This window comes from Schistocerca serialis, chromosome 1 (genome assembly GCF_023864345.2).
Source record: "Schistocerca serialis cubense isolate TAMUIC-IGC-003099 chromosome 1, iqSchSeri2.2, whole genome shotgun sequence".
Classification (NCBI taxonomy): Eukaryota; Metazoa; Arthropoda; class Insecta; order Orthoptera; family Acrididae; genus Schistocerca; species Schistocerca serialis.
The window spans coordinates 1,045,979,119-1,046,003,955 of NC_064638.1; the positions used below are offsets into that span (position 1 = coordinate 1,045,979,119).

Sequence of the window (24,837 nt, forward strand, 5' to 3'; positions counted from 1 at the left end):
TGCAAGACAGATGGCTAGCATAACGACTCAGGACAGCTCGCTGATTGGATGGTGGAGATTCAGCAGTCTCAGCATAAAGGCTTTCAACAGGGCTGGTGTAAAAAGCTCTAGATGCTAAACTATGCTTCCATAGTCCAATTTCAAGCGCACTAAAGTGCGATAGAGGCAGAGAAGCACCACTCAGTCCGCTCCCCAGGAGGTACCATTCAGGACACGAAGGTGGTTGAGGGAACACAGACAGCGAGCTGAAAGATAGGAGACGTGGGTGGAGCAGCACAGTTTTCTGTCAAACGTAAGTCCCAAGAATTTAGCGACATCTATGAATGGAAGGTTGACAGGGCCTAGATGTAGGGAAGGCAGAAGAAACTCCGTACGATGCCAAAAATTGACACAAACGGTCTTACTGGGAGAAAAGCGGAAGCCAGTTTCGATGAACCAAGGGCGGAGGCAATCAAGACATCCTTGAAGACATCGTTCAAGAAGGCTGGTCTGTTGAGAGCTGTAGTAGATCGCAAAATCATCCACAAAGAGGGAGCTCGAGACATCAGGAAGGACACAATCCATAATCGGATTTATGGCAATGGCAAATAGTACAACACTTAGCACGGAGCCCTGGGGTACCCTGTTTTCTTGGGAGAAAGTACGGGAGAGTAGTGTTCACCCGCACTTTAAATGTGCGCTCTGCCATAAATTCATGAATAAAAAGGAGCAGCCGACCTCGAAAGCCCCAAGAGAACAGTGTGCGGAGGACGCCTGTCCTCCAACAGGTATTGTATGCTCTCTCCAGATCAAAAAATATTGCTACTGTTTGGCGTTTCCTGAGAAAATTGTTCACGATACAAATGGAGACAGCAACAAGATGGTCAAATGCAGAATGATGCTTTCGGAAACCACATTGGGCAGGCGTTAAAAGGCTTCGGGACTCCACTCACCAGGCTAAACGGCAATTTACCATACGCTCCAAAACCTTACATACACTACTCTTGAGAGAAATGGGGCGATAGCTGGAGGGTTTCAGGACAGGAACAACTTCCCGCCATCTTCTGGGAAAAGTACTGTCGGTCCATATTCGATTATACAGGCAAAGGAGGTAGCGCAGACTATGGTATGATAAATGCAGCAACATTTGGATGTGGATACCATCTGATCCTGGGACAGAAGAGCGAAAAGAAGAGAGTGTGTGCTGGAGTTCCCACATGGAGAAAACAGTATTATAGCTTTCGCTATTTTGAGAGAAGGAAGCAAGAGGTTGCACTTCCACTGCACGTTTCTTCGGAAGAAAGGCTGGTGGGTAATTTGAAGAGCTCGAAATCTCAGCAAAATGTTGACCCAATGAGTTAATAATTGCGACAGGGTATCACGCGTGACAGTGAGCCCAGAGATCGGGGAGAAACTAGGCGCTCCAGATAACCATCTAATTCGACTCCAAACTTCTGAGGAGGGAGTGAAGGTGTTAAAAGAGCTAGTAAAGAAGTCCCAGCTTGCCTTCTTGCTATCGCGGATGATGCACCGGCATTGCGCACGTAACTGCTTATAGCGGATACAGTTGGCCAAAGTAGGATGGTGGCAGAAAACATGAAGAGCACGTCGCTGCTCACGTATTGCGTCATGGTATGCCTCGTTCCACCAAGGAATTGGGGGGCGCCGGGGTAAAATGGAGGTGCGAGGTATTGAACATTCCACAGCTGTAAGAATAACTTCTGTAATATGAGTGACATGATCATCGACGCTAGGAAAGTGACTGTCATCGAATGTCGCTAGAGACGAAAAAAGTGTCCAATCGGCTTGGGCAAACTTCCAGCATCTCGGGCGCATAGATGGCAGTTATGGCTGCAATCTAAGGACACATGGAAAATGGTCACGCATTTGTGTATCAGCAAGAGTGAACCATTCAAAGCGCCGAGCTAGTGGAACAGTACCGACCGAAAGGTCCAAATGAGAAAAATTTGTCGTAGAGGCAGACAAAAATGTAGGGTCCCCAGTGTTGAGGCAAACAAGATCCACTTGGTGGAAGACCTCAATCAATAGGGTGCCTCACGGACAGGGACACTGAGATCACCAAAGCAGGTGGTGGGCATTGAAGTCCCCAACCAGCAAGTAGGGGGAAACAGGGGGCAGGAGCTGACCAAGGAGATGAAGGAGATCAGCTCTTGCCATCGGTGTGGACAACGGAATGTATACAGTACAAAGAGAGAAGGTGTATCCAGAGAGGGAAAGATGGAAAGCAACTGCTTGGAAGGAACTGTTTAAGGGGATTGGGCGATAATGGACAGTATCACGAAGAAGAATCACGAGTCCTCCGTGTGCTGGAGTGCCATCAACAGAGGGGAGATCAAACTGGACTGACTGAAAATGAGGGAAAATGAAGCGGTCGTGGGGACGCAGCTTTGTTTCCTGAAGACAAAAGATGACTGGCGAGTAGGATCGTAAAAGGCTCAACAATTCATCCCGATTGGCTCTAATGCCACGGATATTCCAATGGATAATTGACATAGGGTGGACAGGAAAGGGAAGAATCTTACCATGGTTGCCCTCGACTCAACAACTGCTGAGAGCCAGCGGCCGACAGCATGGAACGGCATTCAGCCAAAGGCAGAAGATCCTGATCCATAGGCTGTTCGGGAGCAGCTCCTGCCACCAGCGATCTGCCGCCAGCAGTGCGCCTTGGCGACACAGAAGACGGTCGAGGGCGGTTACCGCCAGGTGGTGCTGTAGATGAGATACGCCATGGCAGAGGAGGAGAGGAATTGGGTTTCTTATGAGCCTTCTTGGAAACAGGTCGTTGAGATGAGGGAGAAATTGATGGTTGAGAAGTCAGGGTAGATAAAAAATCTTCGCGATTATGCTCTTTTTTGGAAGTCCAGGTGTCTGATTTTGGGGCTTGTGATTTAGCAGAAGCCGAAGAAGGGTGAGCCGTAGAGTGAGAAGGTGATAGTGGGGAGGTTGAATGGGTGGTCTTCGCACTGGCCGATCTGATGACCGTGGCACTAAAGGTGAGATCACAAGTCTGCTTGGCTGCCTGCTTAGTAGGCCGAGAAGATGCCAGGACAGTGCTATATTTACCTGCAGGAGGCACAGAGGGCTTTTGACTGGTGACTAACTTACGAGCAGCAAATGTCGACATCTTTTCCTTCACTCTTATTTGATTTCCTGAATAAGCCGTTCATCTTTGAAAATGGGGAAATCTCGAGAGGAAGCAGCGTGGTCACCAATACAGTTGATGCAACGAAGGGATGGAGGTGGACAAGCACCTTCATGGGCATCCTTGCCACACGTAACACATTTGGCCGGATTGGAACACGACTGGCTGGTGTGATTGAACCGCTGACACCGATAGCAATGTTTAGGATTGGGGATGTAAGGGTGAACTGAAATTATCTCATAGCCCACTTTTATGTTCGATGGAAGTTGAACTCTGAAATGTCAAGAAGACAGTACGGGTTTGAACCAAGTTCTTGTCAACCCTTTTCATGACTCAATGAACAGCCGTTACGTCCTGGTCAGACAGGTAATTTTGAATATCCTCATCGGGCAATCCCTCAAAGGAGTGTGTATAAATCACCCCGCATGATGAATTTAAAGTGCAGTGCACTTCCATCCAGACAGGGGAGGTGTGTAGTAGTGAAGTTCGCAGCAATTTTTGTGCCTGTAGGGCACTGACTGCTTCTAACAACAAGGTGCCATTTCGTAATCGGGAACAAGAATTTATAGGACCTTGAACTGTTTCAACACCTTTCTGAATAATTAAAGGGTTGACTGTGGAGAAGTTGTGACCTTCGTCCGACGGAGAAACATCAAGGAACTGTGGTACTGATGGAAAAATTGTCCGTCGCTGAGACTCATTTAACTTTCGCTTGTGAGCAGACATACTAGATCATGAGGAAACCATTGCAGAAGTATCACCCACAATTACTAGCGTCTCCGATGGTGCACTCCTTCCTTGTGTGGGCCCTCTGAGGGCATGCCTGCCTTAGGTGATTGTTCAAACCTCAAGTGACACCTTCCGAGAAACGGATGGAGGGACCAATCGGCACATTCAGAAGGTACCAGCTTGGGCAATCACCCCTGCCTGCCCTGCCTGGGCATAGCCACTACCAGGGGGTAGTATGTGACCTACCTGTCTACCCGGAGCAGGGAATTGTGTGTTACCCCGTCACCGTCTACACATGGGAATGCGTGGGTCGGCCTTCAGACACACACAGGAAGGAAAAAAAGACAGAGGGAGAAACAAAGAAAAGGAAAGAAGAGAGGTCTCAAATGCCACAGCGGAGAAGAGGATAAAGAGAAGAGGCAAGGAAAAGAGAAGGACAAAGGAAGGACAGAGACTTTCCAGCAGAGAAAGCGAAGATGAGAAACTGTCTTACAGTTACAGGCGTCCTTATCCAGATGTAGGCACAAAACATACTCCCAGAGGGGGAGAAGGGGAAGGGAAGAGGCGGAGGTGGGGGGTGGGGGATGGGAGGAGGATGGGGGATGGGGAAGGATGTGGAAAAGGAAGGTATGCAACCCGGAAAGGTAAGAGGGCCGCACTAGCTTGGGGTCCCGTGCTTGCCATGCAAGTATCCGCAAAAGATTTATGGACTCCCTGGGGGTTGTCACTTTGATGATGGCAACTAGCCATCTCTATGCCTGGATGCCACCTTCCACTGACTCATGGCAGTTTCTAGGCCTTAATGTTTCGTGCCTCTATCCTGTGACCTCATAAGTTTTCACATGGTTGTAGGAGACTGTCTGCAGCTCTACCCTACAGTGACAATATCCATCAAAATAGGATACATACCAGGAAAGCACGGGATGGAACTAGTTTCCTGGCTGTTATGAAGGTCACTCTTAACCAACAGCAAGCGAAACAGAATCTCTATCTCAACACACCTGGAGTGCAATAAATTTTGTGTGCTTTACCATCATTCAGGACAGATAGTTACATACTCCATAATTATGTCGAGAAATACGTACAATATTCTAGATTTGCTACCAGCACCATTTCACATGAAATACCAAGTTACGCTGTACGTCTAGCAGAAATGCTGGCATGGTGGACATGCCACTCTTCTGGTCAATCGAACCATCATTCCAAAACATTTTTGTGCGAGAAAATAAGCCAATGGGGTCAATAAGTATGTTCTCTTATGTTTGGTAAGTAAAGGAGTTCCACAGAGAAATGAACTGTCACACACAGACTGTAGCCCAGTGCACACACTCTACATTTGCAAGAATATGGCACATCTTTTGAGATTTGAGTGAGGGAATGCCTCTGCTGCCAGTCAATGAACACATTGTTTTATGTTGGCAGCAAGGTTGCCTTTTCTGGGTTTAGAAGTTACCTTCAGCTTGTTGACACCAGGCTCATGGGGTGAAGACTATCAGCATTGCATGCAGGCTGTAGGTGTGACTTCTTGTTTGTAGCCTTCTACCCAGAAGTGATCATGGCACTATGGTTGAAAAAAAAAAAAAAAAACCCTGTGTAGATGTCTAACAACAGTTCTTGATGTGAACTGCTAGTAAAGGGGATAGAGAGGGAAAAAAGGAGAGACAGCGTGTTAAATAATTCTGAAGTTCGTTTCCACTGAATGCTGTGTGTTTCTTTGCAAGTCAATTTGGTCATTATTAGCCAAGAGATGTACAACCAACTAAAACAGCACACACTATCTGAGAGGTACAGTATATCGCACAGATGTTTAATGTTAAAAATCATAGCATGCACATTACACGAGGAGTCAAACAACACATTACTTCACTTCATATGTTGTTCACAAAATGTCTGTGTAAGTTAAAATTTCTCTGATTTTACAACAAAGGCTAACAATTTGTAACTGGAGTGGAAGAGAAGGAGAAACGGGGAAAGATAATTAAAAAATGTACACACTACAATGTAATATATGGCCACACTCTGAAATGGGTCATCATCATCACCTTACAGAGAGCTCTCCCTTTGCTGAAATATGACTTAGTAGCCTGTATTGTTAAGTGCATGTTGTTGTTGTGGTCTTCAGTCCTGAGACTCGTTTGATGCAGCTCTCCAGGCTACTCTATCCTGTGCAAGCTTCTTCATCTCCCAGTACCTACTGCAACCTACGTCCTTCTGAATCTGCTTAATGTATTCATCTCTTGGTCTCCCTCTACGATTTTTACCCTCCACACTGCCCTCCAATGCTAACTTTGTGATCCCTTTATGCCTCAGAACGTGTCCAACCAACCGGTCCCTTCTTCTTGTCAGGTTGTGCCACAAACTCCTCTTCTCCTCAATTCTGTTCAATACTTCCTCATTAGTTATGTGGTCTACCCATATAATCTTCAGCTTTCTTCTGTAGCACCACATTTCGAAAGCTTCTATTCTCTTCTTGTCCAAACTATTTATCATCCACGTTTCACTTCCATACATGGCTACACTCCATACAAGTACTTTCAGAAACGACTTCCTGACACTTAAATCAATACTCGATGTTAACAAATTTCTCTTCTTCAGAAACACTTTCCTTGCCATTGCCAGTCTACATTTTATATCCTCTCTATTTCGACCACCATCAGTTATTTTGCTCCCCAAATAGCAAAACTCCTTTACTCCTTTAAGTGCCTCATTTCCTAATCTAATTCCCTCAGCATCACCCGACTTAATTCGACTACATTCCATTATCCTTGTTTTGCTTTTGTTGATGTTCATCTTATATCCTCCTTTCAAGACACTGTCCATTCCATTCAACTGCTCTTCCAAGTCCTTTGCTGTCTCTGACAGAATTACAATGTCATCGGCGAACCTCAAAGTTTTTATTTCTTCTCCATAGATTTTAATACCTACTCCAATTTTTTCCTTTGTTTCCTTTACTGCTTGCTCAATATACAGATTGAATAACATCGGGGAGAGGTCTCCCTTCCCAACCACTCCCTTCCCAACCACTGCTTCCCTTTCATGTCCCTCGACTCTCATAACTGCCATCTGGTTTCTGTACAAATTGTAAATAGCCTTTCGCTCCCTGTATTTTACCCCTGCCACCTTTAGAATTTGAAAGAGTATTCCAGTAAACATTGTCAAAAGCTTTCTCTAAGTCTACAAATGCCAGAAACGTAGGTTTGCCTTTCCTTAATCTTTCTTCTAAGGTAAGTCATAAGGTCAGTATTGCCTCAAGTGTTCCAATATTTCTACGGAATCCAAACTGATCTTCCCCGAGATCGGCTTCTACTAGTTTTTCCATTCGTCTGTAAAGAATTCATGTTAGTATTTTGCAGCTGTGGCTTATTAAACTGATAGTTCGGTAATTTTCTCATCTGTCAACACCTGCTTTCTTTGGGACTGGAATTATTATATTCTTCTTGAAGTCTGAGGGTATTTCGCCTGTCTCATACATCTTGCTCACCAGACAGTAGAGTTTTGTCAGGACTGGCTCTCCCAAGGCCATCAGTAGTTCTAATGGAATGTTGTCTACTCCCGGGGTCTTGTTTCGACTCAGGTCTTTCAGTGCTCTGTCAAACTCTTCACGCAGTATCATATCTCCCATTTCGTCTTCATCTACATCCTCTTCCATTTCCATAATATTGTCCTCGAGTACATCGCCCTTGTATAGACCCTATATATACTCCTTCCACCTTTCTGCTTTTCCTTCTTTGCTTAGAACTGGGTTTCCATCTGAGCTCTTGGATATTCATACAAGTGGCTCTTTTTTCTCCAAAGGTCTCTTTAATTTTCCTGTAGGCAGTATCTATATTACCTCTAGTGAGATAAGCCTCTACATCCTTACATTTGTCCTCTAGCCATCCCTGCTTACTTTCAATAACTGTTTTCAATGATTTTCCTTTCTTATCCACTAGTCACATTTCAGAAGTTCCCATATATATTCTGAGCTGCTTGTTTCCAGTATCCCATCCACAGCCAACTGTACTGATCACTGCACAGGTTTATGGGCACAATCTGTTTCTACCATTTCAATATTAATTTCCCTTTTGTGCTGCTCAGTTATTTTTCCATTGATCCAATATCCTCTGTGTATTTCCTAATTAATATACAAATACTAACAAAGAGATAGAGGGGCTGGCCAGTACTTACCTCAGCTCAGTATAGCCGATAGATACACAAAATCTATCGGCTGAACTGAGCTGAGGTAAGTACTGGCCAGCCCATCTATCTCTTTGTTAGTATTTGTTTCACATCTTTATATGAGATTTTCCATTAATCATTCTAATTAATATACAATTCAGTCTGTTTCCCATACCCCTTTTTTGCCAGATAATTAACCTTCAGCTACAGAAGCAAGCACACATTCTTGATTATAAGTAAACTAAGCTATCCTGTGCCCCCCCCCCCCCCCCCCAAGTAGAAATTTCTACCTATATTCATTTAAAATCTTGCTATTTTATCTTTGATTTCTGAAGAATCTTTTATTCCTTACCCTATTTACCTAACATTTCTGTTTTGCTTTAATGTAATTATTTTCACTTCAACTTTTAGTGATCTATTCTCAGCCCCACTGCTGGTATTTCCATGTTCATTTCAGTTGAAAACTTCGGGTTCACCAATCAATTCGGTACCCATTTTAAATACTTGCATCTTCAATTTACCCAGTGATGTGTAACAAACGAGTGTACCATATCTACTGTGGCTAACTTCTTTGACAGCCAGGTGGACATTCATTAGGTACCACTGTTTCTGACGTTGAGTTTTTCATTCAGGTGTACATGCATTTTTTGTAGGGAGCTGAGCTATCATTTGTGTTGGGTGGGGTCAGAGTTACAGTAGCAGCATTATGTGCGAGTGTAATCCACGATGTATGAGATTAATGGTTACATTCGTAAAGCAGGGAAAACATGGTGGAGAGAACATTCATTAGTAGTACAGGTGAAGAGATGTGAACTCTTAAAATAGCGTGATAGTGACTCGATGAGTTAATAATCATGCACAAATAAAATCATGGGCAAAGCTACTAATGATTGTGAAAGTGAAGAGTGGAAGTGTAAAATTTAACTATCCAGGATGAGGTGTTAGTGAAACTGATTTCTTCACATATTTTGCTTCTTTTGAACTATTGAATAAATGCTATTCTACTTTCAATGAATGGGAGGGGTACTAAGTCAATAGTCACATGTTTCAAAATTTACTTGTATGTGAGCTCTAACCTACAAAACAAATTCCAATTGCCTTAATTTGTAACTAATAATATCCCTGAAACAAGGAAAAAAGTGAGGGTTAGTAGCTAACACTCCTAAGCACCTCTCTCAACCCTTCACTTCAGGTTACTTTTCACTAATAGTCCTATGCATAAGTTACTATTTCTGCTGCAAATATACATAAAGAATAATATTAACATAAATAAGCAATGTTTAGATAATGCATATTTTTGAAAGCATGTACCTAAAATTTAGAAAAATTACATGTAATAAAGAAAACATGAATACGAAGGAGAGTGATTGTGGAATCATATCACTACTATATGCACACCGAAACTTGACATTTTACATATGGGAAATGCCAGGAGTGGAGTTACACATAGTGTCTTACATTCACCTACAGAAACTTTCGTATGAAAAGCCAAGTTACATTTAAATACAGTGCACTACTTCCATTATAAGACTGGATAATGCTTCATTCAATTATGTAATGGGAAAACCAGGAAATATTCACAACAAACTGAGATTTTTCTTAAAGTGCATTTACAAATACTGCAATATTCCACTGTCACTGTGGAAAACATATAAGCTACCATATTACCTATGCGGCTGTCTTAGTTATAATAATAATAACTCTCAGATAATTTAAAATACCTTAATGAACAAAAGCAAAAAACTCAGAACTGTCAAAATATGTCACATTAATCACTGAAAACTAGTGTCTTAAAAAGGAGGGTGGTGGGTAGTAAATGAAGTTAACTTTCCACTGACCTATTAGGAACTACTACAACCTTGACACACACACACACACACACACACACACACACACACACACACACACACACACACACACACACACAATTTAAAATATATAGAGAACCAAAATTATTTAAAAAATATATTTCTTGTATTTAAGGATACTGTCTTCTGGTGGTTTGTTTTCAGTAGAGTCCATGCCCGGAAGGGCTGCAGCGACACGTCGGAAAAGCTACAAAACATTGGAAATATTTTGCATTATTTTCAAAAATACAACATCCAGCATAAGTGATGCTTTTAATGTCTTTCCAATTTATATTTTTAAGCAAATCAGTGCAACAGTAAATGCCGCAATGGCTTACTGAGGAACTTAGAACTATAAATAAAATGTATGCTTCTCTTTATTGTGATCATGGTAAAGAGCTTCTACAAAATTCCTTACAGCAGTGAAAATGAGAAAGTACTTGAATCAATGATGCTACATGAATGAAGTACTGCACTGCATATAAGTACATCACGATGGTCCCAATGGTTACAGATTGTTCTGTATGACAATTTCAGTATCTTTCACCACATGATGCTCTGTAATCCTGCACTGACTCATCTTCAGAGGTGATATATGAAACCTTGGTTAGGTGCCTATACTATGTGACATTAAAACTGGTTGAAGTCAGAACATGGTAACTCAAACCAAATCTGACGATACATCCAGTCACACTTCTGTAAATAACATTGGCAACAGAAATTTGAGTGTGTACTGGAACCAGAGTGGTCATCAAACCTTAATTTTCAAATTCAAGGTTTTTTCCCTGGTTTTCCAGGATGTCACATAACTTATTTTTATCCACATGAGGTTAGCAAACACTATGTGCTGGAAATAACAAGTAACATTTTTAAAGTGTGTGTCATACAAACTAAACCAAGTCATGTTATGACGTGCAACACACAGTCTACAATATAATGGACCAAGAGCTACGTTCATTTATATAACACTGTCTGTTCATTTAAGCTACATGTCTTATAATCATTTGATGGGTTGAACAGCCAGTGCGTTACAGGAGCAACAAAGGGTAAACTCACTAAAATACAGAATTATTTCCCACAAACTAATGGCTGTAGAATGTTGCATTGCATTCTGAAAGAATACTTTAGTTTCTTCTAGAACTTTCTCGTTGAAGTTTATAGAGGCAACAATAACTTAAAATTGGTTTCTTTACCACAAAAATTTCTTGTATTAGAGGTGGCAAAAAATAATGTAACTGATATAAATAACAGGTTACTAAGAAGTAAAGGTTACTGTGATAACTGCTCATCTTATACTGGCAGTTATTTCAATAACTGCCAACAGTGCCTTGCGCCATGTGTTGACCGAAGATCGTATTACGCTTTTGCGTCAACTCATTGGAGATCTGGCTACGGAGGAGAGGAATAGACCATTTGGAGGGCATTCTATTGGTCGTGGAAATAAGAGACTGTGTGCCATCTGTTGATAGAACTGTGTACTATTTCATATGCCTTCGCTACTTTCAGCACAAACGATTAAATAAAATTAATATCAGAGTGGTGGCTGATAGGAGATGCAGTACAGGCATTGACATGTATTGTCATTCCCTTGAGCCACCGCCTTATTTGTCAATTTAGTTTATGCGGGTAGTACAAATAGAGTTATCACAAGAAAGTCGAGCGACTATGGAAGTACTGTCAGAGGTCAGTATTTTTCTCTGGCAGTTATCGTTATTTGCTCACAGTTCTTGTTCCCTGCCAGCTAATGGGCAACCACAACAGGTAACCTGGAAGTTGGTAACTGAGTAACTATGTTCCTGATTCCAGTTAAAGGTCGTAGACCCCAGTGATATTTCCAGAGTATAGTTACCGGAGTGAACAAATATTTTTCGTACTGCTACGGAAATAGCCTCTGGCCATCGGGGAGGAAGGGGTGGGGGGAGGAATGACAATGGGTCAGAAAGCATAACATAAAACGTTTGAATATAATACTTATTACCCTCATCATCTGTCAGGAGACTGTCAGAATATGTGAATATATTACAGTAAATTGGAGCTGCTAATACGAGGGTTGTTTTTTAAGTAAGGGCCGTTTTTATATTTATAAACAAATACAAATACTTTTGTAAAAAACTTTTTATTTTCTGATTCTACACTCTTTTACCTATTTTTCTACATAGTTGCCTTGTTTATTTAAGCACTTGTCATACCGTACAACTAAGTTTTTAATTCCCTCTTCAAAGAATTCGGCCGCCTGCTCCAACAGCCAAGAGTTCACGGCTGCTTTCACTTCATTGTCGTCGTTGAAGCGCTGCCCGCCAAGATGGTGTTTCAGGTACCGGGAAAGGTGAAAATCGCTAGGAGCAAGGTTGGGGCTGCATGGTGCATGGTCCAAAACTTCCCAGCCAAAAGAATAAATCAAATCCCGAGTCTTGAGAGGTGTGAGGCCAAGCGTTATCGTGCAGGAGCAAAACTCCTTTTGTCAGCATGCCGCGCCTTTTGTTTTGAATTGCTCTGCGGAGCTTCTTTAAAGCTGCACAGTAGGCATCTGAGTTGATTGTCATTCCTCGTGGCATAAAGTCCACTAGCAAAACACCGCGCTGGTCCCAGAACACAGTTGCCATAATCTTGTGCTTTGACAGCGTCTGTTTGGCTTTGACCTTGACGGGTGAGGTTGTGTGTCGCCATTCCATCGATTGTCGCTTGCATTCGGGAGTGATATGGGATACCAATGTTTCATCTCCAGTGACAATTTGACTCAACATGTCATCCCCTTCTTCCTCGCAACGAATCAAAAAGTCCAATGAAGTGGCAAATCTCTTCCCGTTGCGGTCCTCTGTGAGGAGTCTGGGTACCCACCGAGAACACAGTTTCTTAAAGTTTAGGTTTTCAGACACAATTTTGTACAAAACCGATCTTGAAACTTGTGGAAATTCCAAAGAAAGGGTGGAAATTGTGAATCTTCTGTCCTCATGAATCTGTTTCGACTGCAGCCACCAAATCATCAGTGGTCACAGAGGGCCGGCCTGAGCGTTCTTCATCATGGATGTTTTGACAGCCATTTTTAAACTCTCTAACCCATTGACGCTCTTTACCTTCACTCAGTGCATTCAAGCCATAAACTTCTGTTAACTGACGAATTTCTGCAGCTGATAGGCTTCTCGTGGTCAAAAAACGTATCACTGACCGTGTCTCACACACGGCGGGCGATTCAATAATCTTAAACATTATAAAGTAGCACAGCAATGTGTACACGTCAGCTACAGAGCTGCAACTTGCATCAGTGTGAACGGGAAGGATGCCGGCAAGTGGTGCGGTGGCTTGTTGCGGCATCCGTGCGAACTATGGGACTATACGCGCGAACAGCCCTTACTTAAAAAAAACAACCCTCGTATTTACAGGATTAATACACTGCCAGAATAAAACATAGTTATGCACTTTTAATAAATGTATCATACACAGAATATCTGATCTTGACTGTTGTGACCAAGTGCTCAAAACTGGAATATAGCAGAATTTTTACTTAAGCTGGTCTAACAGTCCCTGTTAAAATTTTCATCTACAGAGTAGAAGGAGTTGCCCATCAAAAGTCCCTGTAAACCGTCCTTTATCTGAAACTTAAGTTTTTAATGGCTGATGACTTGCTGGCAATTTATTGAAAATGTGTGTTCCTGAATATTGGACCCCTTCCTGGACCAAGGTAAGTGATTTTAGGTCTTTATGTAGATTATTGTTCTTATTCCTAGTATTTATATTATGTATTGAGCTACCGGTTGAAAATAATTGCAACAAATTTCATGAAGGAATAAAATATACTGGGAAGCAGTGGTTAGAATACAAGTTCTTTGAACAGGTTTCTACATGATGATCTTGAATTTATACCACAAATGATTTTTTATTACACACTTTTACATACTAAAAACTCTTGCTTGGTTGGATGAGTTACTCCAGAATATGATCCCTTATGATTTAATACAGTAAAAGTATGTAAGCTTTTTTATATTTACGTCTCCTACATCTGACATCATTCTCACTGCAAATACAGACTTGTTTAGGCGCTTCAGCAATTCTGTGGTATGCCCTTCCCAACTGGATTTATTATCAAGTTGTAATCCCACGAATGTCAATCTTTTCGATCTGCATGTCTTCATGTTATACACATGCTGTTTCTGGAGAAACCTAGCAGTTTTCCAAATCTCAAATAAAACTTGGATTGGCGTACTCACACTTTCCCCAATAGGAATATCTTGTACAAGAGTAAACAAATCTATCACATGATGTATATTTACAAGGCCATACACTTATTCTATTAAGTGAACAGCACAAGAAATTAAGCTTCGAATTTGACCTGCAGTTTTCAGCTTACATAGTACTTCATACTTAAAAACACATGTTGTTAACATTTTACTTAAACAATGCCATGGCGAAGTTCTGAGTACTTTCTGTTACAGCTGTGAGGATAATATTTCTCATAGCGACCGATAACCTATGTACATGTAATATGAAACACTAATAATCATTCGAACATCCACTGAAATGTACCCGCAGTTAATTAGCCAAGGTTATGGCACGATTCATATGACATACCTGCCATTTCACACTACTAGCAGTTATACTGGTAACTAAAATGATGAATTCCACCTACGTCGTTATTGAACTGTAAGCCCGTCAGAGTATTCAATATTCGGCACTGAAAAATAACTTGACTGTTATTTATAACTGTTAAAAGTAACAGTTATAAAAAAACTGGAACCACAATAACGATTCCTTCAGAATAACCATTTAGCCCATCTCTAACTTGTCTGATTCTCTAACAAATACTTTGCAATATGAAGTGACGGATCAGTGCAAGTCCTATTTCTGAGGAAACATTGTGGGGGGGCCTCAATTATCTATCTATCTATCTCACCCCCCCCCCCTCTCTCTCTCACACACACACACACACACACACACACACACACAGACAGACAGACAGACAGACGACTGACTATTTCCAAAATAATATTTGAAAACCTAATACATTTTGTATGACATACTCTTTCAGGAAATGAACAGCTATTTTTTCTGTTTCAGTTTTTCATTCATATTTTTCACAACAATGGTTTTAAAACATCTATGTAGTCAAACAAGTTTTGTTCTCCAAAACTAGCACCACATCAACGAATATTGATGCCTCAGTGTGTGTAATAACACACAGGCCTCATGCAGAATGTTGGAAGTTTAAGAGTTTTTTTAAAAAAAAAAAACAACAACAACAACACATTTCAGTAACAAAGGACATGTAGGATTCAGTCTCGCCGAGAGCCTAACAGTAACATAAGCATTACTGGTACATGCTCAATAATGCATTCTAAATGAAAATATTAGTTTGTTCTAACTAAGATGCTTCATTTTTTGTTCTTATGGTTCTAAAAAGACACTGACATACATACAGATGATCTGCAGACTACATAAACGCGAGTTTGCTATCCTTATGTAACATAATTTATATTGTTTTCTTATCAACTTTAATAATATTTTTTGAAATCACATGACGGATATACACATCCCCTATATTTCACAAACCTAAGCAAATTCTGGTTTTGATTTATAAATAGCAAGTCTGACATACAATTTGGAACATTTATACAGTATTATAATGTATACTATATTATGAACAATTGACTGGAAACAAACAAAAAAACTGTTTGATGAAAATGACAGGTTTCTCAAGGAAATTCAAGGTATTTTCCAAGTTTTTTCAAAATTCAAGGCTTTTTCCCAGTTTCAGGGTTTGGTGGCCACACTGTGGAATGCACAATATGTAAATCAGAACATATGTATGGGCATTGTACAGTTCAAAGAGCACCTCTCCCTGAAATTACAGAAATGCCACCACAATGGACTGGATGATCTTGAGGTATCATACGCTTTTACTACTTCCCCAGCAAACACCTAGCATAGGCAGTTGTCTTAAGTTTTGGCTCTACAACCCATTGCATGCTAACACCAGGTAGCGAGTCAGGAATTAAGAGTCCATCACAGAGGCTAGGTTAGGACTGTCCAGCAAACTGCGAACGAATGTCAAACAGGCACCACAATGACAGTGGGGCATATCCTTGCAATGGAGGAGATGACCATGAGTTAGCGAAGTATAGCTGATGTGGAGCTGGCCAAGGATAATGGAGTCCTTGCAAAAGGGCTGCACAGGACCTCCACAAACTTGTGGTCTCCTTTATCATGTGTAGTTTGTTCAGCAAAGTCAGTGTACGCTATTCCGTATTTCAAATCCTCGTAAGTTGACATCGTAATATCATCAAAGGTCTGATTACAGAATACTGATCTCAAGAGGTAGCTTATTGGTAGCCAATTCAGTCAGCTTGTCAGCAGGTTTATTCCTCTGGAGCACAATGTGTCCAGGGTCCAGATTAGAACCACGAAGACTCCATATTGTTCAAGAGCAAAAAGGGAATCCTGAACAGTTAGGTCCAAGAGAGGGTGATGGTAACATGGGTCAAGACCTGGTAAACTGCTCACAGAGTCTCTTCAGATGAGGGAGGACTCACAAATGAAGGAACAGATATGGTCAAGAGCACAAGAGATGGCTACCAATTCTGCAGCAAAAACATTGCAGCCTTCTGGCAAGGAGCCGATTTCATTACATCCTGCATGAACGTAAGCAAAGCCAACATGACTGACAACCATTGAGCCACCAGTATAGGCTACTTCTGAACACCAAAACATGCCGAGATTGGAGAAGAATTGGCAGCGGAGGGCCTCAGGATGAGCTGAGTCTTTCGGACCATGTGATAGCTCAAGACAGAGTTGTGGATAGGGGTTGCACTAGGCCAGGAGAAGAGGAGGTAGAGGGGTACAGAAAAAAAAGGGACCGAATGTGGATGGCAGGGACTGGATGTGGATGGCAATCATAGTCCCCAGGCCACCATTGCGAGAGGTGAATCTCTGTATCTGGAAAAAGGAAACAGAAGTTCGGGAGGTCCAGCGAGCAATGGATATGCAACGCATAAGCTGTCACTGTTGTTGGCGCAGAACCGACAGTGGTGTAATCCCTGCCTTGGCTAGGAGGCTTGCCATGGGCTAGTCCAAAAGGTGGCAGTTGCCAGCCTTATCCCACAATGGTGTATCTGGTCTAGAACCTGTATCACTGAAGGTGCTGCTGAGCTATATGCGAGACTCCTGAAATCTAGACAGGATTGGACCAATGCTGTGTAGTGCCATATCAGAGCAGAGAAGTCCACACCCCAATTGGTGTTGCTGAGGCATCTAAGACCAGCCCCAGAAAACAGAGTTAACGAAATTGAGTGACTGGCCATAAGGATACAGGTCTGGATGGGGATGGACTGTACGGGGCAACAGAAATGCTTAATGCAGGTCTTGGCAGCCAAAAAATGGAAGCCATGAGTAAGAGCCTAACGTGCTCCTGTCCAGCAGCTACCTGCAGCCTGCATTGATCAATGCCCATTGTGGATAAACAAAATGAAATGCAAAAATAATCAGCACACAAAGATGGGGACACCATCAGACTATTGATAGCCACTAAAAAAAAAAAGAGGGGCACTCGAAACAGAACCTGGAGAACCCCATTCTCTTGCAGATGGGAGGGGCTATAGGAGGCACCAACCTTTATCTGAAAAGTGGGATATAAAAAGTTCCAGATAAAAGTCGGGAGCAGACCACGGAGGCCTCATTTATGACATCTTTATAATGTTACGATTTATCATAGCATCTTTGACACTCTTATGTTTGTAAGCACTTTGTATGTATCAAAAGATGTGGTGCATGTTATAAATCTATTCTGTGACAAATCTCAAGTGTTTAGTGAGAAAAATTTACACACGCAACGATAAGAATACAGTGGGATGGTATTCACATCTGTTGGACGAAAACTATGAAAACAAATACTCCAAACCGACACTTCATGTAAGTCACATCCAATGCAAATCCATTCACTCAACTATCTGCGTGGCGTGCTTATAATAATGTATTATTTATATTTTAGGACAATTAATCTGTAAAAAACGCACCACATGTTCTAATGAAAGCACGAAAACCGTCTGAAGATGAATCATAATGAATCGAAACCAGTAACGATACCTTTTGAATATAGGAACTGAAAATAATTTGTGGCTGGTTGCTGTCTCACCACCATCACCATTTGTCTAGAGAGAGCAGTGCTGACAGTACAAGGGAAGCTGATCAAACAGGTAATTTAGACGTAGCAGGGCGCCAACACATTTCCAACACACACGCACGCACATGCGCGCACACACACACACACACACACACGCACGCACGCACACACACACACACACACACACACACACACACACACACAGGAAATGTGTTGGCACCCTGCAACGTCTAAATTACCTGTTTGATCAGCTTTGTGATGTGTGCCACTTTCCAACCCATCTGCCTTTCAATGTGTGTTACAATTACCTCTGTATGAGAAGAGAATGTCCTTTGTATCCCGTTTTAAGACACACTGCCCACTGGCACCTGAATGTGCATGTGCACGACACTGTGTTCATACAATGCATGGGGCTAGCTCGGACTGAGGTGACGTTTACCGGCCCAGCCCGGGCCTAGCTGGCTCAAACCGCCGTCCTGGGTGTTCACATTGCACGCCAGGCCGGAAGGAAGGAAAAGGGGAAAATCTACTGAGGTGACGTTTACCGGCCCAGCTGGCTCAAACCGCCATCCTGGGTGTTCACATTGCGCACCAGGCCAGAAGGAAGGAAAAGGGGAAAATCTACTTCCTGATTTTCATGTTGTAAAAACTTTTGGCAGTGTGTAAGACGGCACCACACTGTTTTATGAACTACTTTTTTCCTTAGAAGCTTTACTTTCCTTGTGGTAAAACACCTTTCACTTCATGTGGGTTTTTAGTTCAGTTACATTTCTCAATCGATTACGGAAAGTGCGTAGTTAAAAAATTTGGGTTTTACACATCTGGTAGGGCAGCATCTTAGTTTCTTAAGAAATCATTACCTTTTCATGATTTGTAACAGTCACTAAGAAATGACGCTATCTCTCAACCAAGTGTACTTGATTCACAAATCTGGCATGAAAAAGTTTCATAGCCGGTAGCTCACTGTTACACACATTTTAATCCATCCATTACTATAAGTGAAATATAGCTACCAATACAAAAAAGTTTTTGAATTGGTAGTGATTGTGATACCTGTCTTCATTCTCAAAGAAATGCCAGTTACTACGAGGCGTTAATGCTGCATCGCAATCCCATGTTCACGCAGGTGTAGCATAGTGTGTCACACTGCTGAAGGGAAGGGGGGGGGGGGGCCGGGGACCACATCATCTTTTTTTAATGATCCCTGTCTAGGGAAGCCAAAATATACAGAAATTTTTCCTTTGGTAACATCCGATTATACTGGACAACCATCTGCTATTGTTTTATAATGGACCACTCTTTACATTATGAAAGACAAAGAATTATTTGTTGTCCCCACACTAAAATTGGTATAATGTACATTTTGTATTTGGAAGTAGAGGGGAAGAAAAAAATCATCTGAGATGAGACTGACGTGGATGGGCTATAATAAAAGCTTGCAACACTCTACTTAATTCCTTCCTAGCTGGAGATGGAAAACAGCAGATGCTAAAAACCTATTTCTATGTCTAAGTATGACTCATAAACAAGATGTTCATTTTCAGTATTTTTGCTTTTTTAGTACTGGGAAAGTGTAGCACTGCAAAGCGTAAATAATTACATGCTTTACGGCAACCCTACCCCCATTTTCAAATAACTGTGCACAGCTCTTATGGATAATATTTATTTTAGGAAATTAATCTAATGAAATCATGACTAAGTGAAACTGCATTTCAATGAATCTTTCGATGACAAAATTAAGTTCTCTTTGTCTACAAGGTGCTTCCTTTTCGATTTTCCTACTTCAAGTGACAGAAAAATGCGCAACTTCAGTGTAGCCCCAAACACTGCAGAACAAGTAAATGAATTACTATTGATGGATGTGTTGAATACTCACCACATTTCAAACCAGTTTAAAGGATAGATGTGTTTCCTCTTACTTTTTCCTCCCTTTGTGGGTTTGTCCTCAGCAGCAAGGGATCCTCACTCTACTAGCTGAAGGTCAAAGACAACACGGGTGCAGCCAGAAGCGTTTCACTGCTATCTAATTAGAGCCACCTTACATAACAATTATTTCATTCTACCAGTGATTTTGTTTTCACATCATATCAACTCATCTAAATTTGAAGCACATAAGAAATGGATGGTTATCAACTCACCCTACGAATATTGACTGACATTTAGAAGAGTTTTCCTCACATGAAAATACAAATCATCCCTCAAAAACTTTTACTATTGTTGCAGAATGAGCAATAATACATTTCATTATCTGATGAACACTCAAAAAATTTGAAATAGAACTAATTTTGAATTAGTGCACAGCCCTTGTTTTGAAGATGAACTCTGTACTGAGCTCACTGCCTGCAACTCATTGTACACAGGGTCTTGCATTTTAAGTTTTACAAACATTTGTCTATGAAGAGGAAGGATGTTTATTGCACTGCTTACACTCATCCAGACGTGATAAGTAACAGCATTTTTAGTGCCTTCACCACAGACAATCTGTCACTATTGAGCTTTAAAAATTCTTAAATATTTTGCCCACCACTATTCTTTTTTCTTAGTGATGATGTACTTAAACACATTGCCATCTGGCGGGGATGCTTTACCCTCCCTCACGTATGCCATAATGCATAGCAGGCAAGAATGCTTTACAATGCGTGTGTGCATGCATGCGTGCGCGTGTGTGTGTGTGTGTGTGTGTGTGTGTGTGTGTGTGTGTGTGTGTGTGTGTAATTATTGGGGGGGGGGGGGGGAGTCAGTGGTGAGTAAACAGCACGTGTAGGAAGAGTAATTATGCAAGAACACTACACACAGCAGTTCATGTAACATGGCCTGCAGTAATAAATAAAATCAGTTCAAGATACCAGAGAAAGCTCTACTAAATGATAGCACACAAAGGAATTTGCTCCACCAATGGGACACGCACATGAATACGCGCACATGAACACACGCCCGCACACAAAAAGGGATTTCCATGCACAACAAGAGCTATCAACAAAAACAGTACAGTGACAGATGCTGATTAACATCTACTGTGACACTGCTGATAAAAACAGATGGGAGATATATGTTTACTGCAGAAGCTGAAATACAGCTCCACCAGTTTAAGCCAGCCACTGGCAATATTAAACATTTCTTATGTCGCCAATGCAGCATAGGCTGGTTGCCAATATGAATTCTGACCCAGCTCAGCACATCTCGATCTGGCACGCAGTGTGAACACACCCTTACTCTCTACCCTGGCCTGCCAGCACTCAATTTCCAGATTTGGAATAGTTAGCATTTTGTCTAGGCAAGCATGTGAAAAGATTTTACCCTTGTAACCACCACTCTCCCTGACTACTACCAGCAAGGACTTCAGCATCACTTGACCAGGCTCCAGGCACACAGCCAAGCATCTCTTCACCCTGTCCCTTGCTGCACGAGACTTCCCTTGGTGCCCCTTTTTGTTAACTCTCATACTAAAAAACAGAATCACAATGCTTTTGCTCTCTTGTGAAGTTTTTTGTGAATAACTGTGCACACTGTCGAAACAGCATCTTTCATAAACATAACACTAGGAACTAAAGTAGCCTCCACTAACTACAACTTACTGTTACTCTTGCACAGGATCAGCAGAGTATGCAGCCATAAAAATTATTTGACCAATTTCCTTGTTAATTAGAAGTGCTGGCACAAGGTATAAAAACAAATCATTTATGCTTCACAACTCTTACTTCATAGATGAATGTGAACTGATTGTATCAGTGTGTGTGGGACATTTATCAAATTATGTGGATTAAAAAAAAAGTTATGAGTTTCTAAGAACTTTCCCACACAAAATGTATCTTACTTGTAAATATACTGACATACTCCAAATCTTAGGGAGTCATCACAGATCTGATCTTCAGGACATTAAAAGAAGCTGTGCTTACTAGAAAGTTTCTAATGTGTAAGAGAGATGAAGTGTGGGCGCAACTTACTTAATCCTATTTTGTATGTATGAACAGTTTTTGGAAAGTAAATGATGCTCCCATATGCATTTACGTAAGAACTCTCAAATCCTCACATCTAATCGCTGGACTAATTTCGTTTGATATTTTTGAACTTCGGATATTCTGTTATCTCTTGAGAGTTTTGTCATTCACTGTCTCACTCTCTTAAGGTGCAGATGCCATTCCGCTGTGCTCATTCTAAAGATTATTATGTAAATGATATTTAGGTTTTCTTAATATAGTATGAAGTTAAAAGTTATTCTGCCTTTTATTTCTAATAAAACCACATCACTTTTACATTATTTTTAATTTGTACGATGTGTTTTCATAGGATCGTGACTGGAACAGAGGCGTCGACAGCACACTGTTAGTGGATGTTAATGACCAAACACTTTTCGTGTTCATTACTTTTCATTGCGTCTTACACTATACGTCCCCGAGATACTTGGACTGGTTACTTTATTTGTATCTTGCAGGATTTTCAAGCAAGCTATGTAAAGAATGATTCAGTCATTAATCTAACAATGACATCGTCATGCAGCCTACACCAGTTGGGCACAGGCCCCACGAACTTTTGCAAGTTTTTGATGTTGGTTAATTTCCCTTACATGTTGCATTCTCAGCTTCGCATCAAACTCAATATTAAGCATTGGCTGTATTTCACAGTGAGCCGTATGTATTATGGACGACTAAGTGGATCCACCATCCGGTGACACCTAACCCCTTTCTTAATTTATATTAATCACTGAAATTACTGTTTTTGAATCTATTTACGGCTAGATATGTGTCAATGATTATATGTTAATTGTGATTTATTGAAAAAAGTTTAACCTTTGATAAACCTTGGATATTTCTTATAAACAGACTGTGTCTAATGGTTTTGAATTGCAAACAGAAGATTACCACAGTAACTGTGAATCAATTCTGCCCATTTTCACTTCAGTGAAACTAAAATGGAGTCTCTGTGAAAGGAACAAACTATTGTGATAGCTTTTGATCAATACTGTCTACTTTCTTAAATAGTCGAAGCCACAAATAAGTAGATAGCAGATTATCACTCTTTTGGAGTGAAGTTTGTACACGATAGACAAGAACACCGTTTTTCATTATTGTAAGCTTTAATTTGGAAATAACTGCCAAATTAAAATTCTGCTAAGTGCATCTCTCAGAGTTAAGACCAACACACTTCTCTGCAGAAAACATAAAACCTGAACTGCCTGAACAACTGATACCCCAGAAGGAAGCTGAAGAGTATCTGTGTTCCGAATTGGGGGAAAAATGTGTGTGTGTGTGTGTGTGTGGGGGGGGGGGGGGGGGGGGGGGGGGGGGAGACAGTCAGTCAAGGGCTTCAAGCAGGGGCCAGGAGCAGGGGAAGTGAGGAGTGTAATGGCACAAATACAAAAACCTATCTGTTCACTAATCTTTTTACATGGAAGATGTAGCCCATCCACACTGTAAGGATTTCAGTGAATTTAGTGGAACTAAATACAGTGAAACCCCGCTTTTACACATTTCAAGGAACTTCAAAAAAATAGTGTAAAAGGCGGAAAATGTAAAATGTGGGAAATAACGTTTTACGCTGTAAAAGTTATGTATAGGATACCCCCTTGCACTTTATGTATGACGTACGTACATAGCAGGCATCAAAAGACTAGTCAGTAACTTTTTTATTATCTAATAAAGGTCTATTAGCTAATAAAAACTGCTGATTTAACTGGGATTGATAACTATCTGGGCAGTTTTACTCAATATCAAATGTCATAATCGATGTTTTTCAAAGCCTGCAGCTGTCATTCATTTTTTAAATAATGAAATACTGCACTAGTTACTTATTTTTCATGCTTAGCAAGACGCGCTTCAAGAATTTTTTCTCATTGTCAAGTGCAAATATGTAAGTATTTTGTATGGTGTTTGAACGTGTGTTATTCTGCGTCTTTTTGAGGTTATCAGGTACTATGCCTCATCAGTTATGCAGAACCCCCCCCTCCACACACACACACACACACACACACACACACACACACACACACACACACACACACACACACACAAAAAAAAAAAAAAAAATCACTGACTGTTTGTGTAACATCACAAAAAATACATACGTAAACACTGCACTTGACAATGAGAATAAATTCTCGGAACACATTGCTCAGCCTAAATACAATACATAACCAGCGCTGTGTTTGCACTAAAAATGTTTGAGTAACAAAAAAATGAATGATGGTGTCAACTAGCGCTCCATGTGGTCATACGCCGAAACACGCTAAATATGTTTCGACAAAGGTGTCACGATCACAACAATCACGAATCTGCATTTGCACAGTAGACACAGTTTGGAAATGCTTGTGATTGGTAATGATATCTTCATTCGAACGAACATAAGTTATATACTCTCATCAGCCACCATGCCACGTAGAGCTGAGCAGTGGCGGGAGATATGGCACGAATTGTTTCAATCTTTACTCGTTTACCCGTTCAAATCCACTGAATAGAGTGCCATGGTGTCAAGAAACTTAACCACTTAATATTTGTAAACACTAATGGATGGCCAACATTATGCCAGCATCACATTTTCTTCACAAACATTTTTTCATAATGCGTAAATCGCAGGAAAATTATAAATATATTGATGCAAAATGAGGTGCAAATTAATATTGTGGGCATAGGAAATATGATGGGACCAATAAAAAAAAAATGTCGTAAACAGAGCGAAAAAGTTAATTCCGCGAACGTATAAGCGGAGTTATACTGTAAAGAAAGGCTTGCCTTGAGGTATGCTTGTAAGTTCCTTCACATGTCTAAGCTGTCTTCTACTGCAGTGGGAATGTTATTCCAATAAGGATTTTTTTCTTTCTTGCCTTTTTCTATCCACTGCAGGAGAAGATGGAACAG

The 24,837-nt window shown here is 41.0% G+C and overlaps 1 protein-coding gene across 2 annotated transcripts in view; it reads right to left on the bottom strand.

Annotated features, from left to right (window-relative positions):
- LOC126414730 (ras-related protein Rab6) overlaps positions 1 to 24,837 on the bottom strand; it is a 78,449-nt gene that overhangs the window by 11,791 nt on the left and 41,821 nt on the right. For both annotated transcript variants that reach the window (XM_050083372.1, XM_050083371.1), the window contains exon 6: positions 10,018 to 10,084. In XM_050083372.1, the coding sequence (XP_049939329.1) occupies positions 10,018 to 10,084 (67 nt within the window). The remainder of the gene's footprint in view (positions 1 to 10,017; positions 10,085 to 24,837) is intronic.